The 18,364-nt window shown below is 51.2% G+C and overlaps 1 protein-coding gene across 1 annotated transcript in view; it reads left to right on the forward strand.

Moving 5' to 3' along the window:
- The window catches only part of LOC139228306 (cyclin-dependent kinase 18-like), a 135,779-nt gene extending 119,112 nt beyond the window's left edge, over positions 1–16,667 (forward strand). The window contains exons 14-16 of the mRNA XM_070859486.1: positions 5,642–5,732; positions 13,879–13,956; positions 16,151–16,667. Coding sequence (XP_070715587.1) covers positions 5,642–5,732; positions 13,879–13,956; positions 16,151–16,188 — 207 coding nt within the window. The 3' untranslated portion in view covers positions 16,189–16,667. The remainder of the gene's footprint in view (positions 1–5,641; positions 5,733–13,878; positions 13,957–16,150) is intronic.
- The last annotated feature ends 1,697 nt before the right edge of the window (positions 16,668–18,364 follow it).

Consider the following 18,364-nt stretch of genomic DNA (forward strand, 5'->3'; position numbering starts at 1 on the left):
ACTTTGGTGCCTTGACTGATGGGTGTAGTTAATCAATGGCCTCATGTGTAATCTCAACTATTACAGGTGCAGCGTCCAAAATTCGGAGGTCCGGAATGTTCCGGAATCAGGACTCCGGACCGATTGATGGCAGAGTTGTCCGGAATGCCGAAAATGTTCCAGAATCTGGACCCACCGACCCTGCTGAACACGAGGTCCCGCCACTGCCTGACCTTGGGTCTCGCCTCATCGCCCCTCGCCTCGTCCCACTGCCCGATCTCGGGCCTCATCTCACCGCCCCTCGCCTCACCTCGGGCCTCGCCTCATCGCCCCTCGCTTCACCGTCCCTCGCCTCGTCCCACTGCCCGACCTCGGGCCTCGCCTCACCACCCCTCGCCTCATCGCCCCTCGCCTCACCGCTCCTGCCTCACCGTCCCTCGCCTCGTCCCACTGCCCGATCTCGGGCCTCGCCTCATCACCCCTCGCCTCATCGCCCCTCGCCTCACCGCCCCTCGCCTCACCACCCCTTGCCTCACCGCCCCTGCCTCACCGTCCCTTGCCTCATCCCACTGCCCGATCTCGGGCCTCGCCTCACCGCCCCTCGCCTCACCACCCCTCGCCTCACCACCCCTCGCCTCACCGCCCCTCGCCTCACCGCCCCTCGCCTCACCATCCCTCGCCTCGTCCCACTGCCCGACCTCGGGCCTCGCCTCACCACCCCTCGCCTCACCGCCCCTCGCCTCACCGTCCCTCGCCTCACCTCGGGCCTCGCCCCACCACCCCTCACCTCACTGCCCCTCGCCTCGCCCTGTTGCCCGACCTCGGGCCTCGCCTCACCGCCCCTGCCTCACCTCGGGCCTCACCTAATCGCCCCTCGCCTCACCGTCCCTCGCCTCGTCCCACTGCCCGACCTCGGGCCTCGCCTCACCACCCCTCGCCTCACCGCCCCTCGCCTCACCGCCCCTCGCCTCATCGCCCCTCGCCTCACCACCCCTCGCCTCACTGCCCCTTGCCTCGCCCTGTTGCCCGACCTCGGGCCTCGCCTCACCACCTCTCGCCTCACCACCCCTCGCCTCACCGGCCCTCGCCTCACCACTCCTCGCTTCACTGCCCCTTGCCTCGCCCTGTTGCCCGACCTCGGGCCTCGCCTCACCGCCCCTGCCTCACCTCGGGCCTCGCCTCACCACCCCTGCCTCACCTCGGGCCTCGCCTCACCACCCCTCGCCTCACTGCCCCTTGCCTCACCACCCCTCGCCTCACTGCCCCTTGCCTCGCCACCCCTCGCCTCACCACCCCTCGCCTAACCACCCCTCGCCTCACCGCTCCTCGCCTCGCCACCCCTCGCCTCACCACCCCTCGCCTCACTGCCCCTTGCCTCGCCCTGTTGCCCAACCTCGGGCCTCGCCTCACCGCCCCTCGCCTCACCACCCCTCGACTCACCGCCCCTCGCCTCACCGTCCCTCGCCTCGCCCTGTTGCCCGACCTCGGGCCTCGCCTCACCACCCCTCGCCTCACCGCCCCTCGCCTCATCGCCCCTCGCCTCACCACCCCTCGCCTCACCACCCCTCGCCTCACCGCCCCTCGCCTCACCGCCCCTCGCCTCACCGTCCCTCGCCTCGCCCTGTTGCCCGACCTCGGGCCTCGCCTCACCACCCCTCGCCTCGCCACCCCTCGCCTCACCGCCCCTCGCCTCACCACCCCTCGCCTCACCACCCCTCGCCTCACCGCCCCTCGCCTCACCGGCCCTCGCCTCACCACCCCTCGCCTCACCGCCCCTCGCCTCACCGCCCCTCGCCTCACCAGCCCTCGCCTCACCGGCCCTCGCCTCACCTCCCCTCGCCTCACCGCCCCTCGCCTCACCACCCCTCGCCTCACCGCCCCTCGCCTCACCGCCCCTCGCCTCACCGCCCCTCGCCTCACCGCCCCTCGCCTCACCACCCCTCGCCTCACCACCCCTCGCCTTGCTGCTGCCCTTACCTCGGAGCCACCTCGGCGGTGGGCCCGCCCGAACACCTCCTCTCCGGCTGGGCCCCGTCCGATGACCTCATTGACGGGGCAGGCAGCCTGAACAGCCCTTCGGCGATCGCCACTCACCCCCATCCCTTTCTGACGTTCCGAAATCTGGAAATACCCGAACCTGGGCTCAGGTTTTCCGGATTCGTGACATCAGAAAGACGTTGCAAAACCCGGAAAAACGTGGAATCCGGAACAGCCTCGGTCCCGAGGGTTCCAGATTCTGGATGCTGCACCTATAGTACAGGAATGGGTGCCGGAGAGGCAAACACCTAGATGCTAAAGCGTAAATACAATTGGGTTCCATGAGGCGATTTGTTCATTCTGAGGCCGTGGTTCTGTATGGGTTGCCCTCTGAGAGATTTGGATAATCCCATTTCGAGCTCAAAGTGTTTCCAAAAACGACAGTCTTGAGCCAATTCCCAGTGGGAGATTGGCAATAAGTTACCTGAATATAGAGTACAGTAGCACAGTGGTTATGTTACTGGACCAGTAATCCTGAGACCTGGCCCTAATGATCCAGAGACACAAGTTCAAATCCCACCACGGCAGCTGGGGAATTTAAATTCAGTTAATTAAATAAATCTGGAATAAAAAGCTAGTATCAGTAATGGTGACTATTACTGTAAAAACCCATCTGGTTCACTGATGTCCTTCAGGGAAGGAAATCTGCCGTCCTTACCCGGTCTGGCCTATATGTGACTCCAGACCCACAGCAATGTGGTTGACTCTAAATAGCCCAGCGAGATGCACAGCTCTATCAAACCGCTACGACAAAGTCAGCAATGTGGGGAGTACCTTCACACACGGACTGCAGCAGTCCAAGAAGGCGGCTCACCACCACCTTCTCATGGGTGATCAGGGATGGGCAATAAATACTGGCCTTGCCAGCGATGCCCACATCCTGTGAATGAATATTTTTTTTTAAATCAAGCTAATCTCTACCTTCGAGGCCATGTTGATGATTGATCAGTTACCATGGCTCACTGATAGGTCTACCCTTCCACGTTCTATCACAGAGAGTGGCTGTGATTTCATAGAATCCTAGAAGTTTACAGCACGGAAGGAGGCCATTCGGCCCATCGTGGCCGACAAAGGGCTACCCAGCCGAATCCCACTTTCCATCTCTTGGTCCGTAGCCCTGTAGGTTACGACACTTCAAATGCACATCCAAGTACTTTTTAAATGTGGTGAGGGTTTCTGCCTCTACCACCCTTTCAGGCAGTGAGTTCCAGACCCCCACCACCCTCTGGGTGAAAACATTCCCGCTCAACTCCCCTCTCAACCTCCTACCAATTACTTTAAATCTATGACCCCTGGTTGGTGACTCCTCTGCTATCCACCCTATCTGGGCCTCTCATAATTTTCTACACGTCAATAGGGTCTCCCCTCAGCCTGCTCTGTTCCAAAGAAAACAACGCCTGCCTATCCAATCTTTCCTTATAGCTAAAATTCTCCAGTCCCAGCAATATCCTCGTAAATCTCCTCTGCACCCTCTCTGGTGCAAAATTCGGATCTCCCCACTCCGGTTCCGATAACCTTGTAAGCCAGTGCCCAGATGGGTTGCATGCCTGAACTGGGCAAACAACAGGAAGCTGAGCAGGGCTCTGTACTGTAAACTGCACAGAGTTAGCCAGAGTCCTCAGACAATGGCTCTGCCAAGCTGTACCTAAGCTACCTGGGCGGAGGTGAGTGGGAGGAGGAGTCCCTGTGGCAAGAGAGAGCATGCACTCTGTATTGGACAAATAGAAATGTCTTGGTTTCACACTCGGTTGATTTGGAGGCCCGTAAGCATCGTGATGGGTTTTCCACACATGTCAGATGCCCGAGTTGTTATATATGCATGCTTGTTTATTGTGTGATGTCTGTAACACTGCAGGTAACCCAGTATAAAAAGGAGCGCACAGCTTGGTGTCCTCACTCAGGAGCTGCAAATAGAGAACCACAGGTCTACACAGTTTAGCATCATACCTTACCTCGTGGAGTCATTACTAAAGGTGTCTGCATACTCTACACGAGGGAACAAACAAAATTTAAAATCTGGGAGCAAACTGGAATCTTGCAAGGACGAGAGAGACGAGATTTCCATCCCATTATTTGTCTTTTCCTTGTCATTCCAAACTTCAAAGCTTATGTTTGCACCAAATCCCACATATAAATCATGGAATGATACAGCACAGAAGGAGGCTGTGCCGACTCTGTGAAAGAGCGCTCCAATTATTCCCACTCCCTCTGCTCTTTCCCCACAGTCCTGAAATTTTTTTCCGTTTAAATATTTATGCAAAACCCTTTTGAAAGTTATTATTGAACCTGCTTCCGTTGTCCTTTCAAGCAGTGCATCCCAGATCAAAACAACTCGCTGCGTAAAAAAACTCCTCATTTCCCCCCGCCCTGGATTTTTTTGCCAAATATCTTAAATCTGTGTCCTCTGGTTACCAGCGCTCTCCAGCCCCTGGAAACAGTTCCTCCTTATTTAATCTATCAAAACCCTTCATAATTTTGAACACTTCTAGTAAGCCTCCCCTTCACCTTCTCTGCTCCAAAGGTGAACACTCCCAGCTTCTCCAGTCTCTCCACGTAACGTCTATCTCATTTACACCGCGGTCTGGAGGGTTCAGGCATGTCGCACACGGCGATTGGCCACGAACCCCGCAGGATCGCAGAGTCTCTTTCGGAACTCCAAAACTCCGAGGCAAGAAATAAAACACCGGGGGCAGTCGTGGCTGGAAGCTGCTCAGTGCAAAAGGACCTTCTCTCCTGCCGTACCACAGACCAGCGGTGCCGCGGTACTGGCAAACTTGGGGAGAGCAGCAAAGTATTGGATCAGTCTGAGGTGCTGCATGGCTTTGGGGCTGAAATTGTCCCTTTTCTATAAGGCCTCTGGCGGCCCCTTTCCCGGAATTGCCCGCGGGAGCGACGCTGCCGCTAGTCGGTGCCACCGACTGCTTTTGCCGTCGGTACACTCTCTGAAGCTGGGCGGTGCGACTGCCCTTAAAGGGGAGGTGGCGCTGCTGGCGATGCCGTGTTATTTATTTATTTTTTTGTTGGATGGACAATTATGGCGGCGGGTTCGGCTAGGCTCTTGGGTGCCAAGGCCGCTGGCCCAGCCGAAGCCCTCGCTGGTGGCCCAGTGTTTGCCACTAAACTGGCTGCAGAGCTCACAGCGGCCCTCCCCTTTAACTGAAGGGGAGGGACGGTGTGACGCGCCTGCGCGATGATGTCATCAGCGCGGCGCTGATACCTTGCAGCTTCGGTCACTCCACCCCGCGCCCCCCCCACTTCCTCCCCCGCCCACTTCCGCTCCGATGATCAGGCCACTTCCGCCCCGCTCCCAAAAAAGAATCCCGAAGTGCTGAATTTCTATGGAACACGTCGAAAACAATAGGTGCGCCTCGTTTCTGACGGTGTGCCATTTTGGCCCTTTTTTGTCTCCAGCCAATCACAACTGGGTTCATTGCAAGGCGGCAGAGAAATCAGAATGTGTAATAGCGAGTTTACCAGCGAGGCCCGGTTAGAAACAGACTGACCTAATTGAAGGCTTGCGTTTTCCTTTATGAACTGTCCTGTTTTGACTCGGGTTGTGGGGAGTTAAAATGCGGGGCTTTCCAGCGGAATCTGACTGACGTTTCAATTCATTTCTCTGTGTCAGTACGAGGCCAAGAAGAGGGTTTCAGCTGAGGATGCTCTCCAGCACGCTTACTTCAAGAACATGGGAGAAAGAGTCCATTTCATCACAGACAGTGAGTTCCTTTTCAATCTGGGATCATTTCCCTCTCTGTGCAATGCCCTCGTGTTATGCCGATAAGCTGCCAGCTATAGTTGAGGCTCAGCTGGTGTCACTGCGTACTGTGTACAGCGGCTAATGCTAAGATGTAAAAAATGTAGCTGTCGACCGTGGCTCAGTGGGATAACACTCTTGCCTTTAAGTCAGAAGGTTGTGGGTTCAAATCCCAGTCCAGGGACTTGAGCATCAGATCTAAGCTGATGCTCCAGTGCAGTGCAGTGCTGAGCGAGCGCTGCACTGTTGGAGGTACTGTCTTTCGGACAAGATGTTAAGCTGAGATCCTGTCTGCTCTCTCAGGTGGATGTAAAAAATTCCTGTGGCCACTATTTTGAAGAACAGGGGAGTTAACCCTGCTGTCCTGGAGCCAATATTTATCCCTCAACCACCATCACTAAAAACAGATTATCCGGTCATTATCACATTGCTGTTTGTGGGAGCTTGCTGTGCGTAAATTGGCTGCTGTTGTTGCCCACATTACAACAGTGACTACGCTTCAAAAAGTTCTTCATTGGTGCAAAGCATTTTGGGACGTCCTGAGGTCACGAAAGGCGCTATATAAATGCAAGTTCTTTCCTTTTTTTTCCCAAGCCTGAGTGACTGATTGCCCTTGCTCCATGTTCAGGCATTGTCACAGACGATGATGGGGACAAAATGACAATTGGCCCATGGTGCACCCTTACCCAAGACCCTGCCTGTGCCCCTGCCCCAATCTGCCAGCACAGACTGGAGTAGCCAAAAAATGCTCATCTTGGATTGGTCTGAGGCCCTCCCTGGGGCCCCAGCTGATGGTACGAAGCTCGGTGGGTATGTAAGTTGTGAGGGGGATCCAAAGCGACTTCAAGGGGACAGGCTAAGTGAGTGGACAAGAACATGGCAAATGGAATATAATGTGGAGAAATGTGAAGTTGTAGGAAAAGTAGAAAAGCATAGTATTTTTTAAATGATGTGAGATTGGGAAATGTTGCTGTTCAGAGGGACCTGGGCGTCCTTGTACACCAATCACTGAAAGTTAACATGCAGGTACAGCAAGCAATTGAGAGAGAAAATCGTATGTTGGCCTTTATTCTAGAGCATAAGAAATAGAAGCAGGAGTAAGCCTGTTCCGCCATTTAATAAGATCATGGCTGATCTGATCTTGGGCTTGCCCCACCTGCTCCCCATAACCCTTTACTCCCTTATCTTTGAAAAATCTGTCTCTCTCCATCTTAAATATATTTAATGACCCAGCCTCCACAGCTCTCTGGGGCAGAGAATTCCCTAGATTTACAACCCTCTGAGAGAAGAAATTTCTCCTCATCTCAGTCTTAAATGGGCGGCCCCTTATTCTGAGACTATGTCCCCTAGTTTTAGTTTCCCCTATGAGTGGAAATATCCTCTTTGCATCCACCTTGTCGAGCCCCCTCATTATCTTATAAGTTTCAATAAAATCACCTCTCATTCTTCTGAACTCCAATGAGTATAGGCCCAACCTACTCAATCTGTCTTCATAAGTCATCTCCAGAATCAACCTAGTGAACTTCTCTGAACAGCCTCCAATGCAAGTATATCCTTCCTTAAATTGAACCCTTTTAGTCCCGGTGTCATTTCCTCGGTAAACGTGTGTGGGGGTCGTTCAAGTGGCCTCGTGTTAACGTGTGCGCAACTTTGTCTCCTTATCTGAGGAAGGATATACTGGCCTTGGAGGCGGTGCCATGGTTCACCAGATTGATTCCTGGGATGAGAGGGCTGTCTTATGAGGAGGGATTGTGTAGAATGGGCCGATACTCTCTGGAGTTTAGAAGAATGTGAGGTGATCTCATTGAAACATAGAAGGTTCTGAAGGGGATTGATGGGGTAGATGCTGAGAGGTTGTTTCCCCCAGGCTGGAGTGTCTAGAACCAGGGGGCACAGTCTCAGGATAAGGGGTCGGCCATTTAAGACCGAGACGAGGAGGAATGTCTTCACTCGGAGGGTTGTGAATCTTTAGAATTCTCTGCCCCAGAGGACTGTGGGTGCTGAGTCTCTGAATATATTCAAGGCTGAGATTGCTGGACTTCTGGAGTCTACGGAAACAAAGGGATATGGAAATCGGGCGGGAAAGTGGAGTTGAGGTCGATGATCAGCCAAGATCTTATTGAATAACGGAGCAGGCTCGAGGAGCCGAATGGCCGACTCCTGCTCCTAAGTCTTATGTTCTTACCATACTCCGCTGGATGTTCTGGACCCCCTCCCACCTAGGTTACACAGGACAGGCCCAGAAACCCCTCATCCGACAGCACCCCACCCCCCACCCCCAGAGGAAAACCCGCCCCTACTCTTTCGATCAAAATTAGGAAAAGAAAAAGACTTGCATTTATAAGAACATAAGAATTTATATAGCGCCTTTCGCGACCACCAGACATCCCAAAGCACTTAGAGCCAATGAAGTACTTTGGGAGTAAGGTCACTGGTGTAATGTGTGCAACGCAGCAGCCAATCTGCACACAGCAAGCTCCCACAAACAGCAATGTGATAACGACCAGATAATCGGTTTTTGTTATGTTGATTGAGGGATAAATATTGGCCCCAGGTCACTGGGGATAACTCCGCTGCTCTTCTTTGAAATAGTGCCGTGGGATCTTTTGCATCCACCTGAGAGGGCAGACGGGGCCTCGGTTTAACGTCTCATCCAAAAGATGGTATCTCTGACAGTGCAACACTCCCCTGGGAGTATCATCCTAGATTTTGTGCTTAAGTCTCTGGAGTGGGACTTAAAATCCACAACCTTCTGACTCAGAGGCAAGAGTGCTGCCCACTGAGCCATGGCTGACAGTCCGTATTAAATTAATAAAGTTTATAATTCCTTTTGAAGTTTAAAAGCAATTAAATACAAAAGCCCCTTTACTTACAGTGCCAAACCGACAGACTGTCCTGTACGATGTGTATAATGTGAGCCGAGAATTGCAAATATCTCTCCTTAATGTTACTAAACCGTTCTGGCTAAATCAACATGCCTCAAGTCAAGGCTTTTACTCATTGTTCTGTGCGCCCCCCACCACCATCACCTTCAATGTTTCGCATTCAAACCACGATTCCTATCGGTGTGAAGCCCATTCTGCTCTTCTGTTTGTGTTCTCTCTTAGGTACACATAACCCAGTGCAAGGTGGCTGCTGGGGCCATTTAAAATACTTTTCAATGTCACAAAACCATTAAAAAAACCATAAGGCATCAGACTGCTTCTCGCCCACGAGTGTGCAAATCAGGCGGGGAAAGAATCAGACCAGGCTGTGATGCCTTCCTCGTTCGAATAGCCTGCCGACGCTCACAGCTAAGATTCACTGCTGTTAGATTTCGACTTTGTGCGACTGTGTGAACGGGGCTGACCTTTCACGATCTCCTCTCCTGTATTACACTCTCCCACAAAGTCAAATCTACCCCCATAATCGTCAAAATATATTACTCCCTGAAAGGGTGACTGCAGATAGACAAAGCTATGAAGAGGAAGGTCTTTTGTGTTGCAGAAATGGCTGATTATATATGGCTGAAATGCAGCCGTTTTTCTGGTTGGCTCTCCATTGTCACATGACCCATTGCTGATTGGTCCCCTTGGAGGATAAGCCACACCCTGAAGGTCCCCTGGAATGTGTAACTGGAACTGCCCAGCCCAAGTTCTGACTGACTTTCCAATTTGTAATTTGATCCATTTTGACTTCAGAAGCCACAGAGGAAAGATCTCCCCAAAAACCACCAGGTTCCAGCCGAAGTCCCTCCCCCAGTTGAAGTCCCTTACACCAACGCAAGTGCTACCTCCACCAATGGGGGATGGGGGGAGGACGACGCATGTGCAGAAAAGGGTTAGTGGGGGGGCGGAGTCAGTGATATTTGTCATAACTCTCCTTTCTGCGCATGCGTCGGGAGACTTAGTACAAATAGCTACTCCAATTATATGTAGTGACACCACAAGACCCGGCCAGAATGAAGATGATTGGCTAATTTACCTGTCAATCACAGGTGATTGGGATTGATTTTACGCACATTATTTGTAGTCTGTAACTATCCTCCACTCACTGTACATTGCTGGGGACATCACCCTGCTTTTATCAGGAGACTCTGTTTGCTATAGCAACAGCAAGAACTTGCATTCATATAGCACCTTTAACATAGTAAAACATCCCAAGTCGCTTCCTTCTTACGCAGTCCCTCGGAATCGAGGATGACTTGCTTCCACACTAAGATGAGTTCTCAGGTGACTGATAAGACCAATGTGGGATCGACAGTCTCTGTCACAGGTGGGGCAGACGGTGGTTGGAGGGACGGGTGGGTGGGGGGCTTGGGTTGTCGTACGCTCCTTCCGCTGTTTGCGCTTGGCTTCCGCTTGCTCCCGGCGAAGAGTCTTGAAGTGTTCGGCGTCTTCCCGGATGCTCCTCACCTCCTCCACTTTGAGCTGTCATGGGCCAGGGATTCCCAGGTGTCGGTGGGGATGTTGCACTTTTTCAAGGAGGCTTTGAGGGTGTCCTTGAAGCGTTTCTTCTGCCCACCTGGGGCTCGCTTGCCGTGTAGCTGTTCCGAGTAGAGCAATTGTTTTGGGAGCCTAGTGTCAGGCAGGTGGACGATGTGGCCCGTCTAGCGGAGCTGATCGAGCGTGGTCAGTGCTTCGATGCTGGGGATGAGCGGGAACACTGATGTTGGTGCACCTATCCTGCCAGTGGATTTGCAGGATCTTGCAACGGCGCTTCACTGGAGTGTTATCAAACACAATTTGACACCAAACCACATAAGTAGATATTAGGACAGATGACCAAAAGCTCGGCCAAAGAGGTAGGTTTTAATGAGCGTATTAAAAGAGGAAAGAGAGGTAGCAAGGCAGAGAGGGTTAGAGAGTGGGGCCCAGGCAGCTGAAGGTACGGCCACCGATGGTGGAGTTAATGAAATCGGGGCTGCACAAGAGGGCAGAGCTCTTATGTTCTTATGTAATTAGAGGAGTGCAGAGATCTCGGGGGGTTGTGGGGCTGGAGGAGATTACAGAGATCGGGAGGGGCGAGGGCCATGGAGGGATTTGAAAACAAGGATGAGAATTTTAAAATAGTGGCGCTGTCGGACCGGGAGCCAATGTAGGTCAGCGAGCACAGGGGGTGCATTTCCATCATGAGCTCGGAGAATCGGTAAATTATAAACACAATTCCCACGCCGCCTCCAGCTCATTGGCTGACACAGTGGTGTCAGTATTCACCCTGTTTATAAATAGAGGCATAAAAAGGTAATGATGAGCTTATATCCGCGGCACAACTAAGACCTCCATAATATCTCCTGTCTCTGTCCCTGCCTCAGCTCATCCGCTGCTGAAGCCCTCATCCATGCCTTTGTTACCTCTAGACTTGACTATTCCAACGTACTCCTGGCCGGCCTCCCACATTCTACCCTACGTAAACTAGAGGTGATCGAAAACTCGGCTGCCCGTGTCCTAACTCGCACCAAGTCCTGCTCAACCATCACCCCCTGTGCTCGCTGACCTACATTGGCTCCCGGTTAAGCAACGCCTTAATTTCAAAATTATCATTCTTGTTTTCAAATCCCTCCATGGCCCTCGCCCCTCCCTATCTCTGTAACCTCCTCCAGCCCAACAACCCCCGCGAGATGTCTGCGCTCCTCAAATTCTGCCCTCCTGAGCATCCCTGATTATAATCGCTCAACCATCGGTGGCCGTGCCTTCTGTTGCCTGGGCCCCAAACTCTGGAACTCCCTCCCTAAACCTCTCCGCCTCTCTACCTCTCTTTCCTCCTTCAAGATGCTCCTTAAAACCTACCTCTTTGACCGAGCTTTTGGTCATCTGCTGTCATTTCTTCTCGGAGTCAAATGTATTTATTTTGTCTTAAAACACTCCTGCTGCAGTTGTACAGGGCCTTGGTGAGGCCACACCTTGAATATTGTGTAGAGTTTTGGTCTCCTAATCTGAGGAAGGACATTCTTGCTATTGAGGGAGTTCAGCGAAGGTTCACCAGACTGATTCCCGGGATGGCAGGACTGACATATGAAGAAAGACTGGATCGACTAGGCTTATATTGACTGGAATTTAGAAGAATGAGAGGGGAGCTCATAGAAACATATAAGATTCTGACAGGATTGGACAGGTTAGATGCAGGAAGAATGTTCCCGATGTTGGGGTAGTCCAGAACCAGGGGTCACAGTCTAAGGATAAGGGGTAAGCCATCTAGGAGCGAGATGACGAGAAACGTTTTCACCCAGAGAATTGTGAACCTGTGGAATTCTCTACCACAGAAAGTTGTTGAGTCCAGTTCATTGGATATATTCAAGAGGGAGTTAGATGTGGCCCTTACGGCTAAAGGGATTGGGGGTATGGAGAGAAAGCAGGAATGGGGTACGGAAGTTGCACGATCAGCCATTGAATGGTGGTGCAGGCTCGAAGGGCCGAATGGCCTGCTCCTGCACCTATTTTCTATGTTCCTATGAAGCACCTTGGGATGTTTTACTTCATTAAAGTTGCTATATAAATACAAGTTGTTGTTGTTATTATACAAAACACTGGTTAGACAGTAGCTTGAGACTGTGCGCAGTGTCAGCACCCTATTACAGAAAGGGCATTGAGGCCATGGAGAGCATACAGTGATACCCCGGAAAGGAAAGCATTGTTTTGGGGAGTGACCTGAGATATGGGGACTGTTTGCTCTGGAGCAGGGAAAGTTACGAGGAGCTTTACTCGAGGTTTTTAGAATTACGAGGAGTTTTGATAGGATGGAAGATCATTCCCTCTGCTTTGGGCGACAGTGACAAGAGGACATTAATATAAAATTGCCACTGAGCGAGTGAGGAGAGAGATTAGGAGAAGCTTCAATTCAAGAACATTCTTTAAAAGAACGTGTCTTTTATACAGTGCTTTTCAGAACCTCAGGATGTCCCTAAGCGCTTTACGACCAATGAAGTACTTTTGAATTGCAGTCGCTGTTGTAATGCTGGTTGAGGAATACATTTTGACCAGGACACTAGGGAGAGCTCCCCCTGCTCTTCTTCGAAATAGTGCCGTGGGATCTTTTACATCCACCTGAGAGGGCAGATGGGGCCTGGGTTTAACGTCTCGTCCGAAAGACGGCACCTCTGACAGTGCAGCACTCCCGCAGCACTGCACTGGGAATGTCAGCCTAGCTTTTGTGCTCAGGTTTCTGGAGTGGAGGTGAGAGTGCTACCCACTGAGCCACAGCTGACAGTACATAAAGTGGTGAGAATGTGGAACTCGCTGCCACAGGGAGTGGTTGAGGCGAATAGTATCGGTGCATTTAAGGGGAGGCTGGATAAGTGAGGGAGAAAGGAAATAGAAGGAATTGTTGATGGGGTGAGATTAAGTAAATAGAGCGGAGAAGACTCTTATGGAGCATAAACACCGGTTGGGCCAAATGGCCTGTGTCTGTGCTTTAAATAATTACATAATTCTAAAGTATACATATCAGGAAAGGATGAACAGGCTGAATCTCTTTTCTCCTGAAATTAGAAAGTTCAGCAGTGACCTAATGGAGGTCTTTAAAATTATGAAAGGTTTTGATGGAGTGGATACAGAGAGAATGTTTCCATTTGTGGGGAAGAGCATAACTAGAGGCCATCAATATAAGATCGTCACCAAGAAATCCAATGGAGAATTCAGAAGAAACTTCTTTACCCAGAGAGTGGTGAGAATGTGGAACTCGCTGCCACAGGGAGTAGTTGAAGCGAATAGTATCGATGTATTTAAGGGGAGGCTAGACAAGCATATGAGGGAGAAGGGAATAGAGGGTTATGCTGATAGAGTTAGATGAGGAAAGACGGGAGGAGGCTCGAGTGGAGCATAAACGCCGGCATGGACTGGTTGGGCCGAATGGTCTGTTTCTGTGCCGTGTATCCTGTGTAATCCGATGTAATCAACGCACTTGGTTCCTGAGGAGACACCAAGGTCTCCTGTTTGGTGACAGGCAGTGTCCTGCAAACTGGCCGGGCAACTCCCACCATTTAACCTTTCTGCACTCCTGCGAGCGACCCTGGTGATGTATTGCCTCTGTCGAAGCTTTGGTTTAGCCAGAGGACTTTATGCAACGAGTACGACAGTACGGAGCAAGCTTTAGTCACTGGTCTGATTTCTCCTCTGTTTCCTCCTGTGCAGATACCAGTATTTTTACTCTGAAAGAAATCCAATTGCAGAAGGACCCAGGTTACCGAGGCTCTTCATATCCTCAATCCGGTAAGTTCGACTGGGATACCAGCCCGGTGAAATGGTGCTCACTGACGGGGATACCGGCCCGGCGACATGGTGCTCACTGATGGGGAAAGAAATATTCAACAAGACGTTTTTTTACATTGATTAGCGAAAGAACGTGGCAGTGATTCAGTTTGAATAAAGCAACCTATCACTGGAGCCATGTAGACCAGGCTCAGGGTTTTCCTGGAGTAACTGGGATTAGTGGTCTGTGTAATTCCCGGGGTAACTGGGATTAGGATTCTGGTTTGCTCTCAGTAACTGGGATCACGGTACTGTTTTTTTCCCGGAATAACTTAAAAAAAATTAATTCCGGGATGTGGGTGTCGCTGGCAAGGCCGGCATTTATTGCCCATCCCTAATTGCCCCTTGAGAAGGTGGTGGTGAGCCGCCTTCTTGAACCGCTGCAGTCCGTGTGGTGAAGGTGCTCCCACAGTGCTGTTAGGGAGCGAGTTCCAGGATTTTGACCCAACGATATATTTCCAAGTCAGGATGGTGTGTAACTCGGAGGTGCAGGTGATGGTGTTCCCATGCGTCTGCTGCCCTTGTCCTTCTAGGTGGTAGAGGTCGCGGGTTTGGGAGGTGCTGCTGAAGAAGCCTTGGCGAGTTGCTGCAGTGCATCTTGTAGATGGTGCACACTGCAGCCAGGGGGCGCCGGTGGTGGAGGGAGTGAATGTTGAAGGTGGGGGATGGGGAGCCGATCAAGCGGGCTGTTTTGTCCTGGATGGTGTCGAGCTTCTTGAGTGTTGTTGGAGCTGCACTCATCCAGGCAAGTGGAGAGTATTCCATCACACGCCTGACTTGTGCCTTGTAGATGGTGGAAAGGCTTTGGGGAGTCAGGAGGTGAGACACTCGCCGCAGAATACCCAGCCTCTGACCCGCTCTTGTTGCCACAGTATTTATGTGGCCGTTCCAGTTACATTTCTGGTCAATGGTGGGGGATTCGGCGATGGATGAGTGCAGCTCCAACAACACTCAAGATGTTTGACACCATCCAGGACAAAGCAGCCCGCTTGATTGACACCCCATCCACCACCTTCAACACTCACTCCCTCCACCACCGGCGCACCGTGGCTGCAGTGTGCACCATCTACAAGATGCACTGCAGCAACTCGCCAAGGCTTCTTCGGCAGCACCTCCCAAACCCGCGACCTCTGCCACCTAGAAGGACAAGGTCAGCAGGATATCAAGAGGAGGTGGTTAGACTCTCGCTTGTTGGAGATAGTCGTTGTCTGGCACTTGTGTGGCGCGAATGTTACTTGCCACTTCTGAATGTCATCCAGATCTTGTTGCCTGCGGTCAAGGATGGTTTCATTTTCTGAGGATCCAGGTTCTGGTTTTGCCCTCAGGATCTGAGAGCCCTTACAGTTCTGTATGGACATGTGGATGCAGCCAACCCTGCAGCCATCTCCTACCCTGCACTTTAGATGACTTACTCAACTCCCTCCCGTTTTGAATATGGAGGTGGAGAAGAAACATTCTTACTGCAATGAAGTAAAGAGATTGATCAAAGAATGTGGAACTCACTACCACATGGAGGGGTTGTAGTCACTGGAGTTTAGAAGAATGAGAGGGGATCTCATAGAAACATATAAAATTCTGACAGGATTGAACAGGTTAGATGCAGGAAGAATGTTCCTGATGTTGGGGAAGTCCAGAACCAGGGATCACAGTCTAAGGATAAGGGGTAAGACATTTAGGACCGAGATGAGGAGAAACTTCTTCACTCAGAGAATTGTGAACCTGTGAAATTCTCTACCGCAGAGAGTTGTTGAGGCCAGTTCGTTAGATATATTCAAAAGGGAGTTAGATGTGACCCTTATGGCTAAAGGGATCAAGGGGTATGGAGAGAAAGCAGGAATGGGGTACTGAAGTTGCATGATCAGCCATGATCAGCCATATTGAATGGTGGTGCAGGCTCGAAGGGCCGAATGGCCTACTCCTGCACCTATTTTCTATGTTTCTATGTTGTAGGGAAGATGCATTTAAGGGGAGGCTAGCTAAACACATGGGGGAGAAGGGAATAGCGAGTTATCTGATAGATTTAGATGAGGAAGGAAGGGAGGAGGCTCGAGTGGAGCATAAACGCTGGCATGGTCTAGTTGGGCCCAATGGCCTGTTTCTGCCCCGTGCATTCTGTGTATGTGAAGAATCTGACCGGCGGTTTTCCATTTTGCAGCCCGGGGGAAGAATCGAAGACAGAGCGTTCTATTCTAGATGGACCCGTTCTTCCGCCTACTCCCCGTATTATGACGGAGCAGCAGCTCGTGGCCGTTTCCTGATGGCGGCGCTTCATATTGCAACGTGTAACGGGTCTAGGTGAGGTTCCGCCAGTCGAACAAGGCAATGGCTGCATGGGGTCAGCATCATGGGAATGTGATGGAGGGCCATCGAACAAATTCACTCCGAGCAGGAGGAGGCCATTCAGCCCCTCGAGCCTGTTCCACCATTGAATTAGATCATGGCCGGTCTGTATCCCAACTCCATCCACCCTCCTTGGTTCCGTCACCCTTAATACCCACTGTGCTCAATCCGAACATCATGACAAGGCACAAACTGGGTTAATTGCCAGAGTGCCCTGTTCTGACATCTCCTGATGGTGAGGTGTCTGCACTTGGCTCCAATAACACATCCTAACATAGCAGATTAGCTGTTCCATCAGTGTAGGACTAGCCAGTACTGCCAACCCCACATTGCAGGGACAAAAGAAGACTGCTGGTTAAAAAAAAATTGTCTCAAAATTGCACATTACAAACAGGTTTGTAGATTTGTTCAGTGGGCCCAGGGGGCACGGGGTCACAGCGGGATCAGAGTGCACGGGGTCACAGCAGGCCCAGGGGGCACGAAGTCACAGCAGGCCCAGGGGGCACCAGGTCAAAGCGGGATCACAGGGCACGGGGTCACAGCGGGATCAGAGGGCACGGGATCACAGCGGGATCAGAGGGCACGGGATCACAACGGGTATAAGATCTCTTTCTTTTTCTTTCTTTCTTTCTCGCTCTCTTTCTCTCTCTCTCTTTCTCTCTGTCTCCCTTTCTTTCCTTCTTTTCCTCTCTTTCTCTCTTATCTCAGAGTGGGGCAGGGTGATCTGCCAGCTACTCTCAGGATGCCTGCGCTCAGTTCTCGACCAGGCCGCTGGGTGAGATCCCTCGGGACGTTCCAGGGCAGAGGTGAAAGTGGAAACACTAACTGGGCCAGTATAACCTGCAGCAAGGGTGACTCCTGCTGGTGGGATGTGGCGTAGCACAGGCCCATGGCAAAGTCGTGCCTGTCTTGGGCAGGGTGTTGAAGGAGGCTATGTAGAGGAGAAAGGTCTTGAATGGCCGAACTGGGGGAGGAGGGAGAAGGAAACTCATTTCAGGAAAAGATCATCTCAATCGGACAAACTATTTGTGTGCCTTTTTTTGACCGCGATTCGCCCGACTTTGAGCACAGAAACATCAGTGTTTGTAAAACCTAGTAAAAACAAAAACATGATTAAATTTGGAGGTGGGTTGTGGGCAACTCACTGAACATCGATCACTTGTCTCTGCTGCCATGTACCAGAGTTAGAATTAGGAATATTAAAACATTTCGCCATCGATGACTTTGTAATGGGAACTGTGTTTTTTAAAGTCTGTGTGTGTGTTCTGGGCTAAGGTTGTCCGCTCTGGTTATCAGTTTATCCTAGTGCAGTGAGCTCCCATATTCTCCCGATTTAAAGTGTCTGATTGTTTCCTGTTTTTCCAAACTTCTTCCTGGGAAAATATTGAGAGAATCTGAATTTCAAAAGACAATGTTTAAAGCAATGTCATTTATTCCTCAATCAACATTACTTAAAAAAAAAACCAGATTTGGTCATTGTCACGTTGCTGTTTGTGGGAGCTTGCTGTGTGCAAAAATTGGCTGCCGTGTTTACAACAGTGATGACACTTCAAAAACACTTCATTGGCTAGAATAGCATCGTTATAATAGAGTCAGATCCATTTTCTGTATTCAAGAGAGAAGTATTTTTGCAATACCCGAACACCCTACCATTGACAGTGAGGACATCATAATTTCTTGCTATGTTAGGTCTGAATAAAGTTTGATCACTTCTCTGCCTTTACATGACACTGGGCCACCTTTCAGACGAGACGTAAAGTCTGTGGTAAAATAAATGTGTCGACTGTGGCTCAGTGGGTAACACACTTGCCTCTGAGTCAGAAGGTTGTGGATTCAAATCATGCTCCAGGAACGTGAGCACAAAAATCTAGGCTAGCACTTCCAGTGCAGAGGTGCCGTCTTTAAGACAAGACGTTAAACTGAGGCCCCGTCTGCTCTCTCAGGTGGATGTAAACGGTCCTGCAGCACTATTTCGCAGAAGAGCAGCGGAGTTTGTCCTGGGGCTAATATTTATCCCTCAATCAACATT

The sequence above is a fragment of the Pristiophorus japonicus genome, chromosome 17, assembly GCF_044704955.1.
Source record: "Pristiophorus japonicus isolate sPriJap1 chromosome 17, sPriJap1.hap1, whole genome shotgun sequence".
Lineage (NCBI taxonomy): Eukaryota > Metazoa > Chordata > Chondrichthyes > Pristiophoridae > Pristiophorus > Pristiophorus japonicus.